Below are 18,460 nucleotides of genomic sequence, written 5' to 3'. Positions count from 1 at the left end.
TAATAAAGACATAAATACACACGTAAAATATAAATAACATAAAGGAATATCAGTGGGAATATAGCCATAATAAACAAGAGAAAGGAATTTACAGTGCCTTCGGAAAGTATTCATACCCCTTCAATTATTCCACATTTTGTTGTGTTACAGCCTGAATTCGAAATGGATTAAATTGATTTTTTCTCATCAATCTACACAAATACCTCAATGACAAAGTGAAATCATGTTTTAAGAAATATTTGCTAATTTTGTGCCCCCGGGCCTGGGGAGTAGCAAAAGTAATTCCGCTGCCTAAGAATACAGTAGTAAAGCCAAATAACCAACCAATCAGTTACCAACCCTTAGTAAACTTTTGTAAAAAAATTGTGTTTGACCAGATACAATGCTATTTTACAGTAAACAAATTGACAACACACTTTCAGCACGCTCATAGGGAAGGACATTCAACAAGCACAGCACTTACACAAATGATTGGCTGAGAGAAATTGTTGATAAAAAGGTTGTGGGTGCTGTTTTATTAGACTTCAGTGAGGCTTTTGACATTATCAATCATAGTCTGCTGCTGGAAGCTCGAGCTAGCACCCAGCACTTCGTGGAGGAAGACTTCGGGATAAAATACACTTTTGATGCGGCAACAAGGAGTTTTCGAATAGAAAGGAGTCATAGGACTACGTTGAAACGCTCCGCTTGCCACCATTGCAATTTTTTTTTAAATCATCATTAAGAGTTTCATCATACAGCCTTAGAATGTGTAAAATATCTAAACATATTGCCCAATGTTTGTATCACAATTAGAGTTGCATAAATAACTAAATTAAGCATATAGAACGACCTGTTTATTTGTTAACCGCTCAACACAGAATAGCCGCATGTGCGCACTCCCTCAAATCATTGAGAAAATATCCTTTCTATTTCATTTAGCTATGTTTAATTGTGTTCTTCATACTATAAATATTTTTATTTTATTTTTTATATTTAACCGTTATTTAACTAGGCAAGTCGGTTAAGAACAAATTCTTATTTACAATGACGGCCTACCGCAAGCCAAACCGTAACGCAGATGACTCTGGACATATTGTGCGCCGCCCTATGGGACTCCCAATCACGGCCGGTTGTGATACAGCCCAGGATCGAACCAGGGTGTCTGTAGTGACGTTTCTAACATTAAGATGCAGTTCCTTAGACCGCTGCACCAGTCGGGAATGCTACGGAATTCTCAGCAAATCTTGTCTTCTAAATGAACTAGTGTAGCCCACAGCCAGATCAGGGACGAACATAAGGACAACTCAGAGTAAGCTATTCCAGTGAAATAGACTACATTTTCTTCATACCATGTTTCTTTAGACCTGTCTAAAATAAATAATGGATTTATTGTGATGGTGTAGGCTATATTAAATGGATTTATTAGACGTTTAAAATTTTTTAGATGTTCCAAAGGTCTGCATCAGTGACTTGTTAGCTATGCAGGGAAGCCAGGAGATGCTAAACCTGTTTATGTTAATTAATTGCAAGTTACCGTGAGACCGGCAGTTAATTGCTTGACAATCACCAGCTGACAAAATGTTATGACTGCCATAGCCCTAGCTTCTCCCATAACCTTTTGACTTTATAGTGTTCCCAGAAAGCATGGATTATTGAGTCATTGTTAGTTTTACACTTAAGACATGACTCTGCTGTTGTGCTGTATAATTTGTGAATTTTGTCTCTTGTATAACACATTCAAAGTGATGTTTATTTCGATGGGTGAGGGAGAAATAACTTGTATTATTGCTCACCACCTGGATTATGGACTTCGCCATGCAGCAAATTGAATGTGAGGCTGGGCTGCGCCATGACATGCCAATTAGCTAACACAACTTCAAGCCGGTGTAAATGATCAGTGCAATGGAGTTGTATCAAGGTGCATCCCACTGGGTGGCAGTTGCTTCACCGGGCATCGTGAGATGCCGGAACAAACAGTGACCACAAGAGAGGGGTGACCTGGAGTTCTGAGGTACCGGAATGTTTTATATTTATATTCAAGTATTGAATTCATATCATCGCATTTGCGTTGTGGCATAGAGCAGTAGAGGCGAGGCACTGACAGAAGTTGCACAGGGCGTACATTTTTTTGTAGCATAATGTCCGGGAAGATGTTGGCCTTTTATTAACACATTTTATGCAATTCTACGTGATTTAACATGACTGGAGACTTTGGATTAATTTTTGTTCATACCACCCAATGATCAAAATGGCAGGCTTCTTTGAAACTGACAAATTGAGAATCTAAGATCAGTAAAAACGACCTTGTCTTGAATCCATCAATAGCCGAGGTGTGTGGAGACATATTGTGTGCTACATGAGGAAATTATAGTCCTAAAAATGCTTTCCAGTTTCAATGACTCACCCAATGATTCTCACTCACTGGTGATGGCCTATGCACTCCATCCATTGTCTTCCTTCTCACACCCTGATCTGTTTCACCTGTCTTTGATTGTTTCCACCCCCCTCCAGGTGTCACCCATCTTCCCCATTATCCCCTGTGTATTTACACCTGTGTTCTGTCTGTTGCCAGTTCACCTTGTTTGTCAAGCCAACCAGTGTTTGTGTCAGCGCCTGCTTTTCCCCAGTCTCTATTTTCTCGTCCTTCTGGTTTTTGACCCTTGCCCCACCTCTGGATTACTGACCTCTGTCTGACCTGAGCCTGCCTTCTGTCCTGTTCCTTTGCCACTGTTGCTGTAATAAACATTGTTACTTCGACACGGTCTGTATCTGGGTCTTACCTTGATTCCTGATACTCTCGCTCTTTTGCAAAACAATATTTGGAAGTTGATCAAATATGTTGGTGGCCTAAAGCATAGAGTCTACATAAATTATTCAGTGCAATGCTTGAGAGATGAGTTCAGGCTCATGTCTATCAGAGCAGAGAGGGGGAGAGATCAAAGTTAATCTTATTTTAGTTATGTGAGATACTGATGCGCTTCTGACAGCCATCTCAAACATATACAGTTGAAGTCGGAAGTTTACATACACGTAGGTTGGAGTCTAACTCGTTTTTCAACCACTCCACAAATTTCTTGTTAAACTATAGTTTTGCCAAGTAGGTTAGGACATCTACTTTGTGCATGTGTAACAGTATGACTTTAAACCGTCCCCTCGCCCCGACACGTGCGCGAACCAGGGACCCTCTGCACACATCGACAACTGTCACCCTCGAAGCGTCGTTACCCATCGCTCCACAAAGGTCACGGCCCTTGCAGAGCAAGGAGCAACACTACTTAAGTCTCAGAGCAAGTGACGTAACTGATTGAAATGCTACTAGCGCGTACCCGCTAACTAGCTAGCCATTTCACATCCGTTACACATGACGCAAGTAATTTTTCCAGCAATTGTTTACAGACATTTAACTAATAATTCACTGTATCACAATTCCTATGGGCCAGAAGTTTACATACACTAAGTGCCTTTAAACAGCTTGGAAAATTACAGAAAATGATGTCATGGCTTTAGAAGCTTCTGATAGGCTAATTGACATCATTTGAGTCAATTGGAGGTGTACCTGTAGATGTATTTCAAGGCCTACCTTCAAACTCAGTGCCTATTTGCTTGACATCATGGGAAAATCAAAATATATCAGTCAAGTCAAGCAATTTCCAAAAGCCTGAAGGTACCACATTCATCTGTACAAACAATAGTATGCAAGTATAAACACCCTGGGACCATGCAGCCATCAAACCGCTCAGGAGGAATGGGCCAAAATTCACCAAACTTATTGTGGGAAGCTTGTGGAAGGCTATCTGAAACGTTTGACCCAAGTTAAACAATTTAAAGGCAATGCTACCAAATACTAATTGAGTGTATGTAAACTTCTAACCCACTGGGAATGTGATGAAAGAAATAAAAGCTGAAATAATTCTCTATTCTGAGACTTCACATTCTTACAATAAAGTGGTGATCCTAACTGAACTAAGACAATTTTTACTAGGATAAAATGTCAAATTGTGAAACTGAGTTAAAATTTATTTGGTTAAGGTGTATGTAAACTTCCGACTTCAACTGTACTTGTGTTCCCACATGTACTTCCTGTATTGATTTGTTGTTAATAAAAAAATAAAAAAGTACAATTAAAAGTTGACTTTGAACACTATTCTTCCGCATTGAACACATCTCAGCCTATTTTTCATAATTTAGATTCTAACCAAAGAAATATAATAAAAAGTATGTCCCAAGTCAATAATGGCATAATCGGTGGACTGTCTTTTCCCCCCCAACGCAGTTAAGCTATTCAGAGTGCGGTTATACTACACTCCCATTGGTTAGCTAGCGTTGGCTCACTCACAGGCATCAGCGCAGAGACAGTGGCCTTCCAAGGTAAGGATGGAAAGTGTAATTTAACAATTAGCTGCCGACCGGAATGCAGGTCTATTATTATCATGTTTGGTAACATTTGCCATTGGATTTATTTTCAGAGTTAAAATAAGTTTTATAAATGTTTCAGAACTCTGCTGAATTCCCTCAATTGAAGGTCAGTTAACATAGGCTACTTAACTTAAAATACCGAGCTGGTAACGTTATCATTAGTAGTCTTATCAGGTAAAAACATGTGCTTATTCTTCATAATTTGTCAAATATTTATTAGCTAATCATTCAGTCGAATACGCTATGCAACAGCCATTGAATCTGTCTTTAATCGTTAAGGGACGTTAATGGCTAGCTCTGTCCACGACATTATGTTATTATATTTTGAAATATAAGGGCAAATTTTATTCATTGACTGACATTTCGCGCTACGTGGTATTTCACTTCCGGACTTGGTGAGCGCTCAAAGCGTTGTACAACAAGCGTGATTTTGGCTTAACTGCGTTGGGAAAAGGGAAGACGTGGGTGGACTTGCGACTATTTGCGAGTGTACCCATAGAAGCAACGCAGGAAGTAAAATCATAGAACTAAAAGCAGGAAGTATACCCATCAACCTGTAATTTGATTTGTTGAATTAACTCAATTGCCGTTACAAAAAATACATTCCATTGCATGAGCCACGTCAGTTAGCATCAATTGAATTAACATTCTACATTACCAGGCAGCCATTGAGAACGTACCCATGAGTTTACCAGTGAAATTGCCATGGTTAGTGGTTCCAATGCCGTTGTATTCATTATATTTCTATAATTTTAACCACGCCCCAATTATCTCACAGTAACCAATGAAACTGATGCGCCAACGCGCCTGCTCGGTCGATGATAACACGTGGTTCTTGGCAAATAACGCAGATGCACGCATTGCTTCAATAATGGCGAACGATGGATACAATTCTTCGTTGTGTCTACCCTGCGTTTTCTCGCCAAAATCACGCCAATACCTAGCTTCATTTGCCCAAGATGGCAGACTCCGTATATGGAACACAGATAGTAAAATACTTCATCAAGAATACGTGCCTTCAGCCCATTTGAGTGCCACTTGTACCTGCATAGTTTGGGGACCATGCCGAATCTCCAAGGTATGTGTGGGGGAGGCATAGCCATAGGCCCGGGTGAGCCTGCAAGGAAATAACTTTCTAATAACTAAATCAAATGTCTGTATGAAAATATTTACTATATTCGATGTATACTTGTGGTGAAGTATCATCTTTAGTCGTTTACCATTATGTTATGCGGACTGCGTAGCAAAGTAATTACCAAGTTAGCTTCGTTAGCAACGAGCTAAAGTTAGTTACAGCAACTGTCCTGCAGGACGCACATGTTTTTCGCACATGGTGGTCGCCCCAAAAATTTGCCACAAATCTCTTTTTGAAGGTGTCATGATTCTTACCAAAAAGGGACTTTTCAGTAAAACGAATGCGTTTGGTGACAACCAGTAATAATGAGTTTATTTCAAATACGAACACGTTAAAAGTAGCTAGCTATCTCCTTAGCGAACCGTAAAGGGTAACTGTACCTAGCTAGGTTAGCTCCTCTAGTTAGCTATTCATCGTAAATGACGCAGATTCACATTTCCAAATCCTTATTTTTACTACCTCAATGGTTTACTTTGCACAAGTTAACCGTAACACAGAACAATATACGAATAACTTAATTATTTTAATAGCATTGAGTTTTACTAAATTAGTTTGACTCCTCCACTTGTAAATGGCTCTATAAATACATTTGATTGACATTTTCCTAGCCAACTAACGTTGTGACTTACTCACCGACAATTTACCTAACTAAGTATGACAAAGTGCATTGTACCCCCAAATCAGCATTCCACGGCCAATGTTCCTAGTCTTAAATTGTCACAAACTCTAAGAACAACCTGTAGGAAAACCCTTTTTGGTTCGTTATTGAACCTTTAAACCCAACTAGTTATTTGGTGAAGTGTTTCTGGAACCAGAAAGAACCAAATAACCCATTGTAGTTCTAGGTAGGATACGTTTTTAAATCTAAAAGTGTACCTAGATGCTAGCCTATTGTCCACATGTGACATTGTGTGATTTGTGACCGTAAGTCTTTGATAACAATATACTTTTGTGATTTAGCAGATGCTTTTGATGTTGTAGTCTAGTCTCATTATTTCAGATTCTTGTCAATGGCAGGTTTAAACTGCAACACTATGGAAATTCAGACCACCCATAGATGAGGCCTTCAAAACAGAAGAGGAAAACTGAAGTCCTGTGTCAAAGTTGATAAAAAAAACTAAAACTGTATTCTTTTACTTCAGGAGGGACCTCGGAGGAAGAAGAGGAAATCAGAGGCAGGGCATGTGGAGGAGTTGGCGGATCTGTTGGCTCTGGGAACGGTGGCGGGCAGCATTATCATTTACAGCGCAGTGAAGGGGGCACTGCACTGCACACTGGTAAGGACTGGGATGTAGCACAACTTTCGTTGACAATTTGTGAAGTACAAAAAATCATATTCAGATGAATGTTGCTTGCCCAATGCAACTAAATGGTTGACTTTGTGGTTAGACATGGTACTTTAAAAAATATGTATTATAGACTGCAGTGACAAGTCACGGGTTAAAGTTCTGTCACTGCGATGGATTTCCATGAAATGCATTTGAGGTTATTTTTTAGATCAGTGTAGATCGGCAACAATTTAATTGTTCCCTTAAAATCAGGGACTGATTTAGACCTGGGACGTCAGCTCTGTGCAATTAATTATTCGGTAGGACAGAACCAACAGGCTCCTGACCTTGTAGGTTAAGAGTTGAATACCCCTGAAATAGCCCATGCTTTTTCCAATATGTTTAAAATAAGCTAAACATTTGAATAGTTAGTTATTGGGCCCATTTTTGGAGGTCGAAGTTATATTTTAGATGGTGTCCGCATCCTTTTATTTGTTAAAACATGAGTAGAATGTCTAAGTCACCGGAACTTAGCTTCTCAGTCCTTCAACATATCAATTATCCCGGGGAGGACCCCGCATCTACAAAGCATGGGGACTGGAATTGGTCACACTTGCAGTTTAATACATGTACAAAATCATCCTTTTCCCTAAAAGCATGATGGTCATAACCTTCTTACATGAATGGGGAGGTTAACTTGGCCCAAGATAATCGAGCTGAGAACGACTTTAAGGAAAATTCCAAGCAAAAACTCTTAGTATTTGTCCATTGTTGACACGGTCCCAAATTGTTTTGCTTGTCAGCCCTTAACTTTGAAAATAGAAATCATCCCTGTATGATGCGTTCAGTTCCAGTATTGGGATTGTTTTTGTAATTTCACAATTACTTTTTTGTCATCAACCTTGCATCTCAGGTAATATATAATTATTATTGACATGTCTGATACTATGTTTTTATCCAAACTGAACCGTATGAATAATTTCCTTGGAGTGAAATGTTCTCTCACGTTAAAGCTCATATTTGACCTCTGCTCTTCCCAGGATGGAGGTCACAATGGCGGAGTGAACTGTGTTGAGTGGCACCCCGAGGACGGCCTGCTCTACAGCGGCTCAGACGACTCATACATCGTAGAGTGGGACCTGCAGACAAGCAAGACCCGCTGGTGGGTACCTTCCCTTTCCGTGTTTGTAGAAATCAGTCACTTAAACAGTGGTCTAAATTCAGAAGGTATTTCTCTGCGATAGTCTATGGCTTAGCAGCAACACCTTTTTAGGAGTTTAAAGGTCTGTCCTCCACCACAGGTTTCTCTTGCTGTAGGTATCAGTTAGTTAATGCGCGACTACATTCACAATCAAAGTGCATTTGAAATTTGTTATGGTGTGTCAACCTGGTAATTCTAATTTGTGTAAATTTCGATATCCAGGAGAAATAGAAAAACGATGGTCTAGCCACTCAAAGGCTATTTGACCTGGTTAGGTCAGGTGGAACTTGGTGTAGGGTATAGAACAGTGGGTAACAGACTGCTTACAAAGGCAAATGTCCCAGAGGAATCAAAGCATCAGGAAAAATAGTTACATTGTGCATCTGTATCAATGCACTTGGTGATTTAGAATTTAGTTAACCTTTGTGTTGGGTGGTGTAGCTGTAATTGCCGCCGCCCCCCAGCACACATGTATACACGTGTTGGTTAAAACCTGTCCCACTGCCCATTGACACTCCAATCCTATATTTTCTCTCCCCCACTCTCTTCAATAAACAATATGGTGGTAGGAATGTCTTATTTTATGGAAGACTCATTAATTGTCACTTTTCTCAACAGTAAGTGGAAGGCGGACCGTGCGTCAGTGACCAGTCTGTGTGTGAGTCCTGATGGCAAACTGCTGCTCTCAGCGGGACAGACCATCAAGATGTGGGACCTCAAGACCAAGGAGGTGTACCGGGTAAGTTAGTGGGACCTGTCCAGCAGTGACATGGCCTACATTCACATGAATTCATCATGCTACTATCCAGGGGAACTGACACACCAAGGGTCCTATCCTCACCTTTTAGTTAATTTACAGCGCATTTGGACAGTATTCAAACACCTAGATTTGATTCACATTTTGTTACGTCCTTCAAAAATGGATAATTGTTTTTTCCCCGTCAGTCTACATACAATACCGCATAATGACAAAGGAAAAACGGGCTTAGGCATTTTTGCAAATGTAAAAAAAAAAAAAGATATACAGTAATCCCTCGTTTATCGCGGGGGTTACGTTCCGAAAATGACCCGCGATAAGTGAAATCCGCGAAATAGAAAACCTTTTTTTTTTTTTTTTTTACAATTAGCAACTATTACATGTAAACAAATACAGTGACTCACGTGTAGGCCGAGCTAATGCCGTCTCCATCCGTACCATGGTCTTGTTGCGGACAGTTACAACCCTTTTTGCATTCGTATTAAAAATTGACTGCTGCTGTCRTCCTTATGTTTTTTTCCTCCTTCTTTATGTAAYGAACGGAAGATTCATTGATTCCGTAATGGCGAGCAACGGCTGCATAGCTTTTACCTTCCCTTAGCATGTCCAGAAGTTTAACTTTATCTGAGATAGGTAGCATCTTCCGCCGTTTGGGCCCATCCGCAGGTGCTTTTGTCGGTCCAGGCCGTTTCGTCGACATTATGGGTTTAGGAGATGTTCGAAATTACAAGATAATTTGGCCAACTTAATGTAAATTTGCCAAGCTGTTTTATGTACGTACACATAACTGCACGAGACGACAAAATGATAGCACAATTCGTAGCATGTTTTGATACAAGAAGCGGGAGTGAGTTTTTAGCGAATYAGAATGCAGAGCACAATGCACCAAAAAAAAAAATGCATTATGAAAATCCGCGAAATAGCGAATCCGCGATAAGTGAACCGCGAAGTGGCGAGGGATCACTGTATAAAAAAAATATTCAAATGTACAAATGTTTTCAGACCCGTTACTCAGTACTTTGGCAGTGGTTACAGCCTCTAGTCTGCTTGGGTATGACTACAATCTTGGCACACCTGTATTTGGGAGTTTCTTCCATTCTCTTCTGCAGATCCACTCAAGCTCTGTCAGGTTGGATGGGGAGTGTCGCTGCACAGCTATTTTCAGGTCTCCAGAGATGTTCGATCGGGTTCAAGTCCAGGCTCTGGCAAGGCCACTCAAGGACATTCATTGACAAGTCCTGAAGCCTCCTGCTTTGTCTATCCTGTGTGCTTAGGGTTGTTGGAAGGTGGACCTTCGCCCCCTGTCTGAAGTCCTGAGTGCTACTTAGCAGGTTTTCATCAAGGATTTCTGTACTTTGCTCCGTTCATCTTTCTCTCGATCCTGACTAGTCTCCCAGTATCTGCCACTGAAAAACATCCCCACAGCATGCTGCCACCACGCGTCACCGTAGGGATGATGCTAGATTTCCTCCAGATGTGACGCTTGGCATTCAGGACAAACAAAGAGTTTAATCTTGGTTTCATCAGACCAGAGAATGTTTCTCATGGTCCGACTGTCTTTAGATACCCTTTGGCAAACTCCAAGTGGGCTGTCATGTTCCTTTTGCTGAGGAGTGGCTTTCATCTGGGCACTCTACCATAAAGGCCTGATTGGTAGAGTGCTGCAGAGATGGTTGTCCTTCTGGAAGGTTCTCCCATCTCCACAAAGGAACTCTGGACCATCGGGTTCTTGGTCACCTTTCTGACCGAGGCCCTTCTCCCCCGATTGCGCAGTTTGCCTGGGCGGCCAGCTCTTGGAAAAGTCTTGGTGGTTCCAAACTTCTTCGGTGTAAGAATGGAGGCCACTGTTCTTGGGGACCTTCAATGCTGAAGAATAAATTAATGGTGCCCTTGCCCAGATCTGTTTTGACACAATCCTGTCTCGGAGATGTACGGACGATTCCTTAAACCTCATGGCTTGGTTTTTGCTCTGACATGCACCGTCAACTGTGAGACCTTATATAGACAGTTGTGTGCCTTTCAAAATCATGTCCAATCAATTCAATTTACCACCGGTGGACTCCGATCAAGTTGTAGAAACATCTCAAGGATGATCAATGGAAACAGGATGCACCTGAGCTCAATTTTGAGTTTCAGAGAAAAGGGTCTGTATGGTTGTGTAAATAAGGTTGTGTGTGTGTATGAACTCGGCAAAAAAAAAACATCCTCACTGTCAACTGTTTTCAGCAAACGTGTAAATATTTGTATGAACATAAGATTCAACAACTGAACAAGTTCCATGTGTCCCTGAACAAATGGGTGGTTCAAAATCAAAAGTAAGTCACTATCTGGTGTGGCCACCAGCTGCTTTAAGTACTGCAGTATGACTGCACCAGATTTGCCAGTTCTTACTGTGAGATGTTACCCTAGTCTTCCATGGCACCTGCAAGTTCCAGGACATTTCTGGGGGCAATGGCCCTAGCCCTCACACTCCGATCCAACAGGTCCCAGGCGTGCTCAATGAGATTGAGATTTGGGCTCTTCGCTTCCATGGCAGAACACTGACCTTCCTGTCTTGCAGGAAATCACACACAGAATGAGCAGTATGGCTGGTGGCATTGTCATGTCAGGATGAGCCTGCAGGAAGGGTACCACATGAGGGAGGAGGATGTCTTCCCTGTAACGCACAGCGTTGAGATTGCCTGCAATGACAACAAGCTCAGTCGATGATGCTGTGACACACTCCCTTTTGATAATCACTCCGCTTGAAAGGGGGGAAAAAATTCACTCTGATCCGGTGGAAATGTCAAAATAGGCTTACCTGATTACTTATCCCTTGTGCAAAAACAATGTTTCAAGGTCCCTGCAGACAGGCCATGTGTAGGCAATGTGATTTGTAGGTTATTTATTTTTGTCTGGATATTTTTTTTACCTGCAGACTGCAATGTTATTTGTTGCCCTTTATGTGGGCTATTTTTACTAAATGGCAATAGTTACAAATATATAAAAGTATCATTTTAATTTAGAATTGATTAACTTCTTATGGCTGAAATCCCGTTAACGGGATCGACTTGACAACAGCCAGTGAAAGTGCAGGGCGCCAAATTCAAACAGAAATCTCATAATTAAAATTCCTCAAACATAGAAGTATTATACACCATTTTAAGGAAACTTGTTAATCCCACCACATTGTCCGATTTCAAAAAGGCTTTACGACGAAAGCATACCATGCGATTATGTTAGGTCAGTGCCAAGTCACAGAAAAACAGCCATTTTTTCAGCCAAAGAGGAGTCACAAAAAGCAGAAAGAGATAAAATTAATCACTAACCTTCAGATGACACTCATAGGACTTCATGTTACACAATACATGTATGTTTTGTTGGATAAAGTTCATATTTATATCCAAAAATATCAGTTTACATTGGCGCGTTATGTTCAGTAATGTTTTGCCTCCGAAACATCCGGTGATTTTGCAGAGAGCCACATCAATTTACAGAAATACTCATAATAAACATTGATAAAAGATACAAGTATTATACATGGAACTTTAGATAAACTTCTCCTTAATGCAACCGCTGTGTCAGATTTCAAAAATACTTTATGGAAAAAGCACACCATGCTATAATCTGAGTAGAGCGTTCAGGCACCAAAACAAGCCATACAGATATACGCCATGTTGTGGAGTCAACAGAAGTCAGAAATAACATTTATAAATATTCACTTACCTTTGATCTTCATCAGAATGCACTCCCAAGAATCCCAGTTCCACAATAAATGTTTGTTTTGTTCGATAACGTCCATTTGTTGATATACCTCCTTTTTGTTAGTTTAGTTCACAAATCCAAATTCACAAGGTGCAGGCTAGACAAAGTAAAAAAAAAATATATATATATATTCCATTACAGTTTGTAGAAACATGTCAAACGATGTATAGAATCAGTCTTTAGGATGTTTTTAACATAAATCTTCACTGTTTCAACCAGAGAATTCCTTTGACTTTAGAAAGGAAAAGGAAAGCAGCTACCTCTCTCGGGCGCACACCTGACTGAGCTCATGGCATTCTGCCAGACCTCTTACTCAATCAGCTCTTATTCTCTCCTTCACAGTAGAAGCCTGAAACAAGGTTCTAAAGACTGTTAACATCTAGTGGAAGCCTTAGGAAGTGCAATAGCCAATTACCTGCAACTTCAGGAGCGTAATGACAGTGTGCTAAGACCAGCAGCGGGAGGAGGTTCGGGTCGGGAACAGGTTTTTTCCTCTTCTGGTTAAGTTATATTGGTCTCTGGCTCCTTGAGTAATTTGTCATTTTTAATTGCAGTGCTTAACGCATCATACAACCTCAGTAGTCTACATATTAATGATTTTATTAAAACAGGTTGTCTATATATGGAAAAATAAATGTTTTCAAATTTCAACCTACCGATTGGTCGACAAATTGTCTGGCACAGCCCCCCCTCTCCCCCAGTCACTGGTTAAGACTGTGTCCTCTTATGGCACTTATATCTGACACGGGCAGAGGGAAGAAGTCCATATTCATCTCTATTCAGGGAGGAAAAAGGCTGGTTCATGCTATAGGCCCATCAAGCAGAATATCTTTCTATGTGGGAGTGTTACCACTCTAGTACTGTTCCAGCAGTGTCAGATTTGGGTCGCGTTCAGTAGGTAACAAAACAGAAACGCAGAGGTAGTACTTGGCCAATAAGAAAGCCTCTTTGTTGCAGATCATTTTCTGTTGTGTCCTAATGAACACGATCCAGATCAGTGATTACCTCAGAGGAGGAAATTATTCAAACCTCCCCCTTCTCTGTGCTACGGATCCCTTTTACGGGATCATTTTCCTAAACAACCGCTAGAATTGCAGGGCGCCAAATGCAAAAAATATTTATAATCATGCAATCACAAGTGAAATATACCAAAACACAGCGTAGCTTGTTGTTAATCCACCTATCGTGTCAGATTTTGAAAATATACTTTACGGCGAAAGAAATCCAAGCTTTTGTGAGTGTAGCAATCAATGCTATAACGGCTAGCCCCAAATTAGCATGGTCACGAAAGTCAGAAAAGCAATAACATTAATCGCTTAGATAATCTTCGGGTGTTTGCACTCACGAGACTCCGTAACACAACAAATGTTCTTTTTGTTCGATAAATATTACTTTTATCACAAAGAAACGCCATTTGGGTTGCGCGTTATGTTCAGAAAACCAAAGCCTTGTTCCATTCGACAAATTCCAAAAAGTATCCGTAATGGTCGTAGAAACATGTCAAATGTTTTTTATAATCAACCCTCAGGTTGTTTTTAACAAACATAATCGATTATATTTCAACCGGACCTTAACCTATTCATTAACTTAAGTATTATCGTTTTTGGATAAAAAAAATTACCCATTTGAAGCTGCCTATTTCTCAGCCCCCGAAACTAGAATATGCATATAATAGTCAGATTAGGATAGAAACACTTTCCAAAACTGTCCCAAAAAAGTGCCTCTTTTTTTGAAACCTCTGTTCTTATGCATGCCTATCATTCATTTAAAGGGATATCAACCAGATTCCTTTTTCTATGGCTTCCCTAAGGTGTCAACAGTCTTTAGACATAGTTTCAGGCTTTTATTTTGAGAAATTAGTGAGAACGATCACATTGCGTAAGTGGATAGGTGGGGGCTCTGAGTTCTGCGCAACAGAGAAAGGCAGCCATTGTTTCTCCCAGTCCTATTGAAAAACCAACACTCCCGGTTGATATATTATCGAATATATATTTGAAAAACAACCTGAGGATTGATTATAAAAACATTTGACATGTTTCTGTGGACATTATGGATATTATTTGGAATTTCCGTCTGCGTTGTCGTGACCGCTTTTCCTGTGGATTTCTGAGGATAACACGCCAAACGAACGGAGGTGTTTGGATATAAAAATAATCTTTATGGAACAAAAGGAACATTTGTTGTCTAACTGGGAGTCTCGTGAGTGAAAACATCCAAAGATCATCAAAGGTAAACAATGAATTTGATTGCTTTTCTGATTTTCGTGACCAAGTTACCTGATGCTAAGTGTACTTAATGTTTTGTCGAGTGATCGATAACTTAATCAAACGCTTGTATTGCTTTCGCTGTAAACCATAATTTCAAAATCCGAGACAGGTGGATTAACAAAAGGCTAAGCTGTGTTTTGCAATATTGCACTTGTGATTTCATGAATATGAATATTTTTTTTGTAATTTTATTTGACTGTGGCGCTATGCTATTCATCGTTGCTGATGACAATTATACCGGGATGGGTGGATCAGAAAGGTTAAGAGACAAAAGGAAAATGGACAGCTCCTAGAGTGCAGGAACTATTTGGAGGACACCTGACTACTTTTGAAAAACCGCATTAGTTTCAGGCTTTTATTTTGAAAAATTATGTCTTAAGTCTGGTCACAGCCTGAGGAAGCCATTGGAAAAGGAATCTGGTTGATACCCCTTTAAATGGAAGAAAGACGGCCCAGGAAAAAAATAAAAAAAATGGCTTCCGTGTTATATTTTCTCAGGTTTTCGTCTGCAGAATACGTTTTGTTATACCCACAGACAGTATTTCGACAGTTTTGGAAACTTTGGAATGTTTTCTATCCTAATCTGTAAATTATATGCATATTCTACGATCTGGGCCAGAGAAAATGTCCGTTTACCTTGGGAACAATATTTTAAGAAATAAAAAAAATCTGACCTAGCGCTAAGAAGTTAACTTGATGTCTAACTCCCACTTGTTTTCATCAGAAGTTCACAGGTCACTCCACAGCTGTGACGAACCTGCGCTTCGCCACCACGCGTCCCCCGGACAGCAATGGCCTTTACTTCCTGTCCGGGGCGGCCCACGACAGACTCATCAGCGTGTGGTGAGAACGGACCGCCATAATGCTTCTCTCAGATCTATTATACACGGGTTGTATTGTGTTGCATGTGATTTGAAGTGACTTGTTTGAAGGAGCTCCTTTGTAAAAGAAACCTGTCATTTGTCTCGACAGCCTCATTCTATAAAGAATACAAATAATTAGTCACAAATAATTGTTTGACTTTCGAATAAATACTTTCTGTATTTAATCGAGATTAATCGCTATTTTTTGAATATGCTCACATTTGTCCCAAAAGATTTGAAAAGCAGTGCATTGGGTTACAGGCATGCTTTGTAAGGGACTTAGAAAAAACTATCTGTATCAAAGTGCTCCCAATGTGTAAATCTGCAGGTCCTTAAAAGTCTGTTAATCTCTGATTTAGAGGACTTTATTTCTTTTCCAAAGGTCTTTAAACATGCGGCGGAGATGATTAGTGCTTCCATTATATTGTGCCTCATCTTAATTGTTGCTTCTGCGGCAAAAAAAATCGACAAAATGTAACGTCAAATAATACTTTCAAGATGTTAGAGCTATTGACGTGTGCGCCTCTGTTTACGTCAAGTGTGTGTGCCAGTGAGTCAGGCCGTTGCCAGAGGAGAGAACAAGGTGGCCTATACAGTTCGATAGACAACACTAACTACAGCTGGGTTGATGAAGTGAAAATGACCTACAAAGACATTGCCCTATTTCGGAAGCAATTTGGCTTATGTCAGTGTTTAGGCTTCACAATGTTCCTGCAGATTGTTGGCTTTTAAAGCAATTTTTTTGTCTGCATTAATGTGTTTACCTGCTTCCTGCAATGACAATTGTCCCTGTTGCGCTGCTGGCTCTCACTCTTGCGTCCCTTTCCACCCATAACTGCACCCCTGCCCTGTCATGTGAAATCTGTGGATTGGGGCCTAATGAATTTACTTCAATTGACTGATTGTACTGTAACTCACAACACTTTTGCTAAGTGTGGTATTTATATTTTTGTTCAGTATAATTGTTGGGAGGACAGTTTTTAAAACGAGTACTGTTAGTCAGCTTTGAGTATCATTGAGATGAAGCACTAGCGGAACTGAGCCGTGCACGTCATTTACGGTGAATCTAGTAGCCTATACAGTGCATTCGAAAGTATTCAGACCCTTAGACTTTTCCCACATTTTGTTACCTTTGTTACCAGCCTTATTCTAAAAACAATTAAATAGTTCCCCCGCCCTCATCAATCTACACACTTAACTCATAATGACAAAGCAAGATAGGTTTTTAGAAATGTTTCCTATTATAATTTTTTTAATATAACATCACAAGTTTTCAGTTTTCACAAGTTTTCAGACACTTTACTCAGTACTTTGTTGAAGCACTTTTGGCAGCGATTACAGCCTCGAGTCCGCTTGGGTATGCCGCTACAAGCTTGGCGCGCCTGTATTTGGGGAGTTTCTCCCATTCTCTGCAGATCCTTGAAAGCTCTTTCAGGTTGGATGGGGAGCGTCGCTGTGCAGCTGTTTTCAGGTCTCCAGAGATGGTTGATCGGGTTTGTGTCTGGTCTCTGGCTGGGCCACTCAAGGACATTCAGAGACTTGTCCCGAAGCCACTCCTGCGTTGTCCTGGCTGTGTGCTTAGGGTTGTTGTCCTGTTTGAAGGTGAACCTTGACCCCCCCCAGTCCGTGGTCCTGAGCACTATGGAGCAAGTTTTCATCAAGGATCTCTCTTTACTTGACTCTGTTCATCTTTGTTCAAAACATCCCTACAACATACCGTGCTTCATTGTAGGGATGGTGACAGGTTTCGTGACGCTTGGCTTTCAGGGCGAAGAGCTCAATCTTGGTTTCATCAGACCAGAGAATCTTGTTTCTCATGGTCAGAGTCCTTTAGGCGCCTTTCGGCAAACTCCAGGCGGGCGGTCATGTGCCTTTGACTGAGCAGAGGCTTGCGTCTGGCCACTACCTTAAAGGCCTGATTGGCGGAGTGCTGCAGAAATGGTTGTCCTTCTGCAAGGTTCTCCCATTTCCTCGGAGGAATTCTGGTGCTTTGTTGGTGACCATCGGGTGCTCAGTTTGGCTGGGCGGCCTACCTCTAGGAAGAGTCAAACTTCTTCCATTTGAAGAATGATTGAGGCCAATGTGTTCTTGGGGACCTTTGATGCTGCAGAAATGTTTTGGTACCCTTCCCTAGATCTGTGTCTTGACACAATCCTGTCCAATTGAATTTACCACATGTGGACTGTAATGAAGTTGTTGAAACATCTCAAGGATGATCAATGGAAAGGATGAGCTCAATATGGAAGAAGTTAGCCACAGCATACCACCCTGCATACCACTGCTGGCTTGCTTCTGAAGCTAAGCAGGGTTGGTTCTGGTCAGTCCCTGGATGGGAGACCAGATGCTGCTGGAAGTGGTGTTGGAGGGCCAGTAGGAGGCACTCTTAACTCTGGTCTAAAGTATCCCAATGTAGGGGTGTTAACCCCGGTGTCCTGGCTAAATTCCCAATCTGGCCCTCAAACCATCACGGTCACCTAATAATCCCCAGTTTACAATTGGCTCTTTCATCCCCCTCTCCCCTGTAACTATTCCCCAGGTTGTTGATGTAAATGAGAATGTGTTCTCAGTCAACTTACCTGATAAAATAACGGGGGGGGGGGGGGGGGAATAAATAAAACATCAAGTCTCATAGCAAAGGGTGTGAATACTTATGTAGATAAGGTATTTCTGTTATTTATTTTGACCTTAAACTGGTATTCACTTTGTCATTATGGATTATTTTGTGTAGATTGAGGGTCAAAAAAACAATTTAACCTCTCTGACGGTAGCGTCCCACTTGGCCAATAGCCAGGGAAAATGTAGAGCTCCAAATTCAAAAAATTATATA

General features: G+C 40.8%; 1 protein-coding gene across 1 annotated transcript in view; it reads left to right on the top strand.

Annotated features, from left to right (window-relative positions):
- The first annotated feature begins 5,223 nt into the window (after positions 1 to 5,223).
- LOC112068075 (WD repeat-containing protein 43) overlaps positions 5,224 to 18,460 on the top strand; it is a 55,641-nt gene continuing 42,404 nt past the window's right edge. Inside the window, exons 1-5 of the mRNA XM_024135085.2 lie at positions 5,224 to 5,476; positions 6,676 to 6,810; positions 7,842 to 7,963; positions 8,621 to 8,741; positions 15,495 to 15,613. Of these exons, the coding sequence (XP_023990853.1) occupies positions 5,270 to 5,476; positions 6,676 to 6,810; positions 7,842 to 7,963; positions 8,621 to 8,741; positions 15,495 to 15,613 (704 nt within the window). The 5' untranslated portion in view covers positions 5,224 to 5,269. The remainder of the gene's footprint in view (positions 5,477 to 6,675; positions 6,811 to 7,841; positions 7,964 to 8,620; positions 8,742 to 15,494; positions 15,614 to 18,460) is intronic.

The sequence above is a fragment of the Salvelinus sp. IW2-2015 genome, unplaced genomic scaffold, assembly GCF_002910315.2.
Source record: "Salvelinus sp. IW2-2015 unplaced genomic scaffold, ASM291031v2 Un_scaffold83, whole genome shotgun sequence".
Lineage (NCBI taxonomy): Eukaryota > Metazoa > Chordata > Actinopteri > Salmoniformes > Salmonidae > Salvelinus > Salvelinus sp. IW2-2015.
This window is presented reverse-complemented; position numbering and strand designations above follow the sequence as displayed.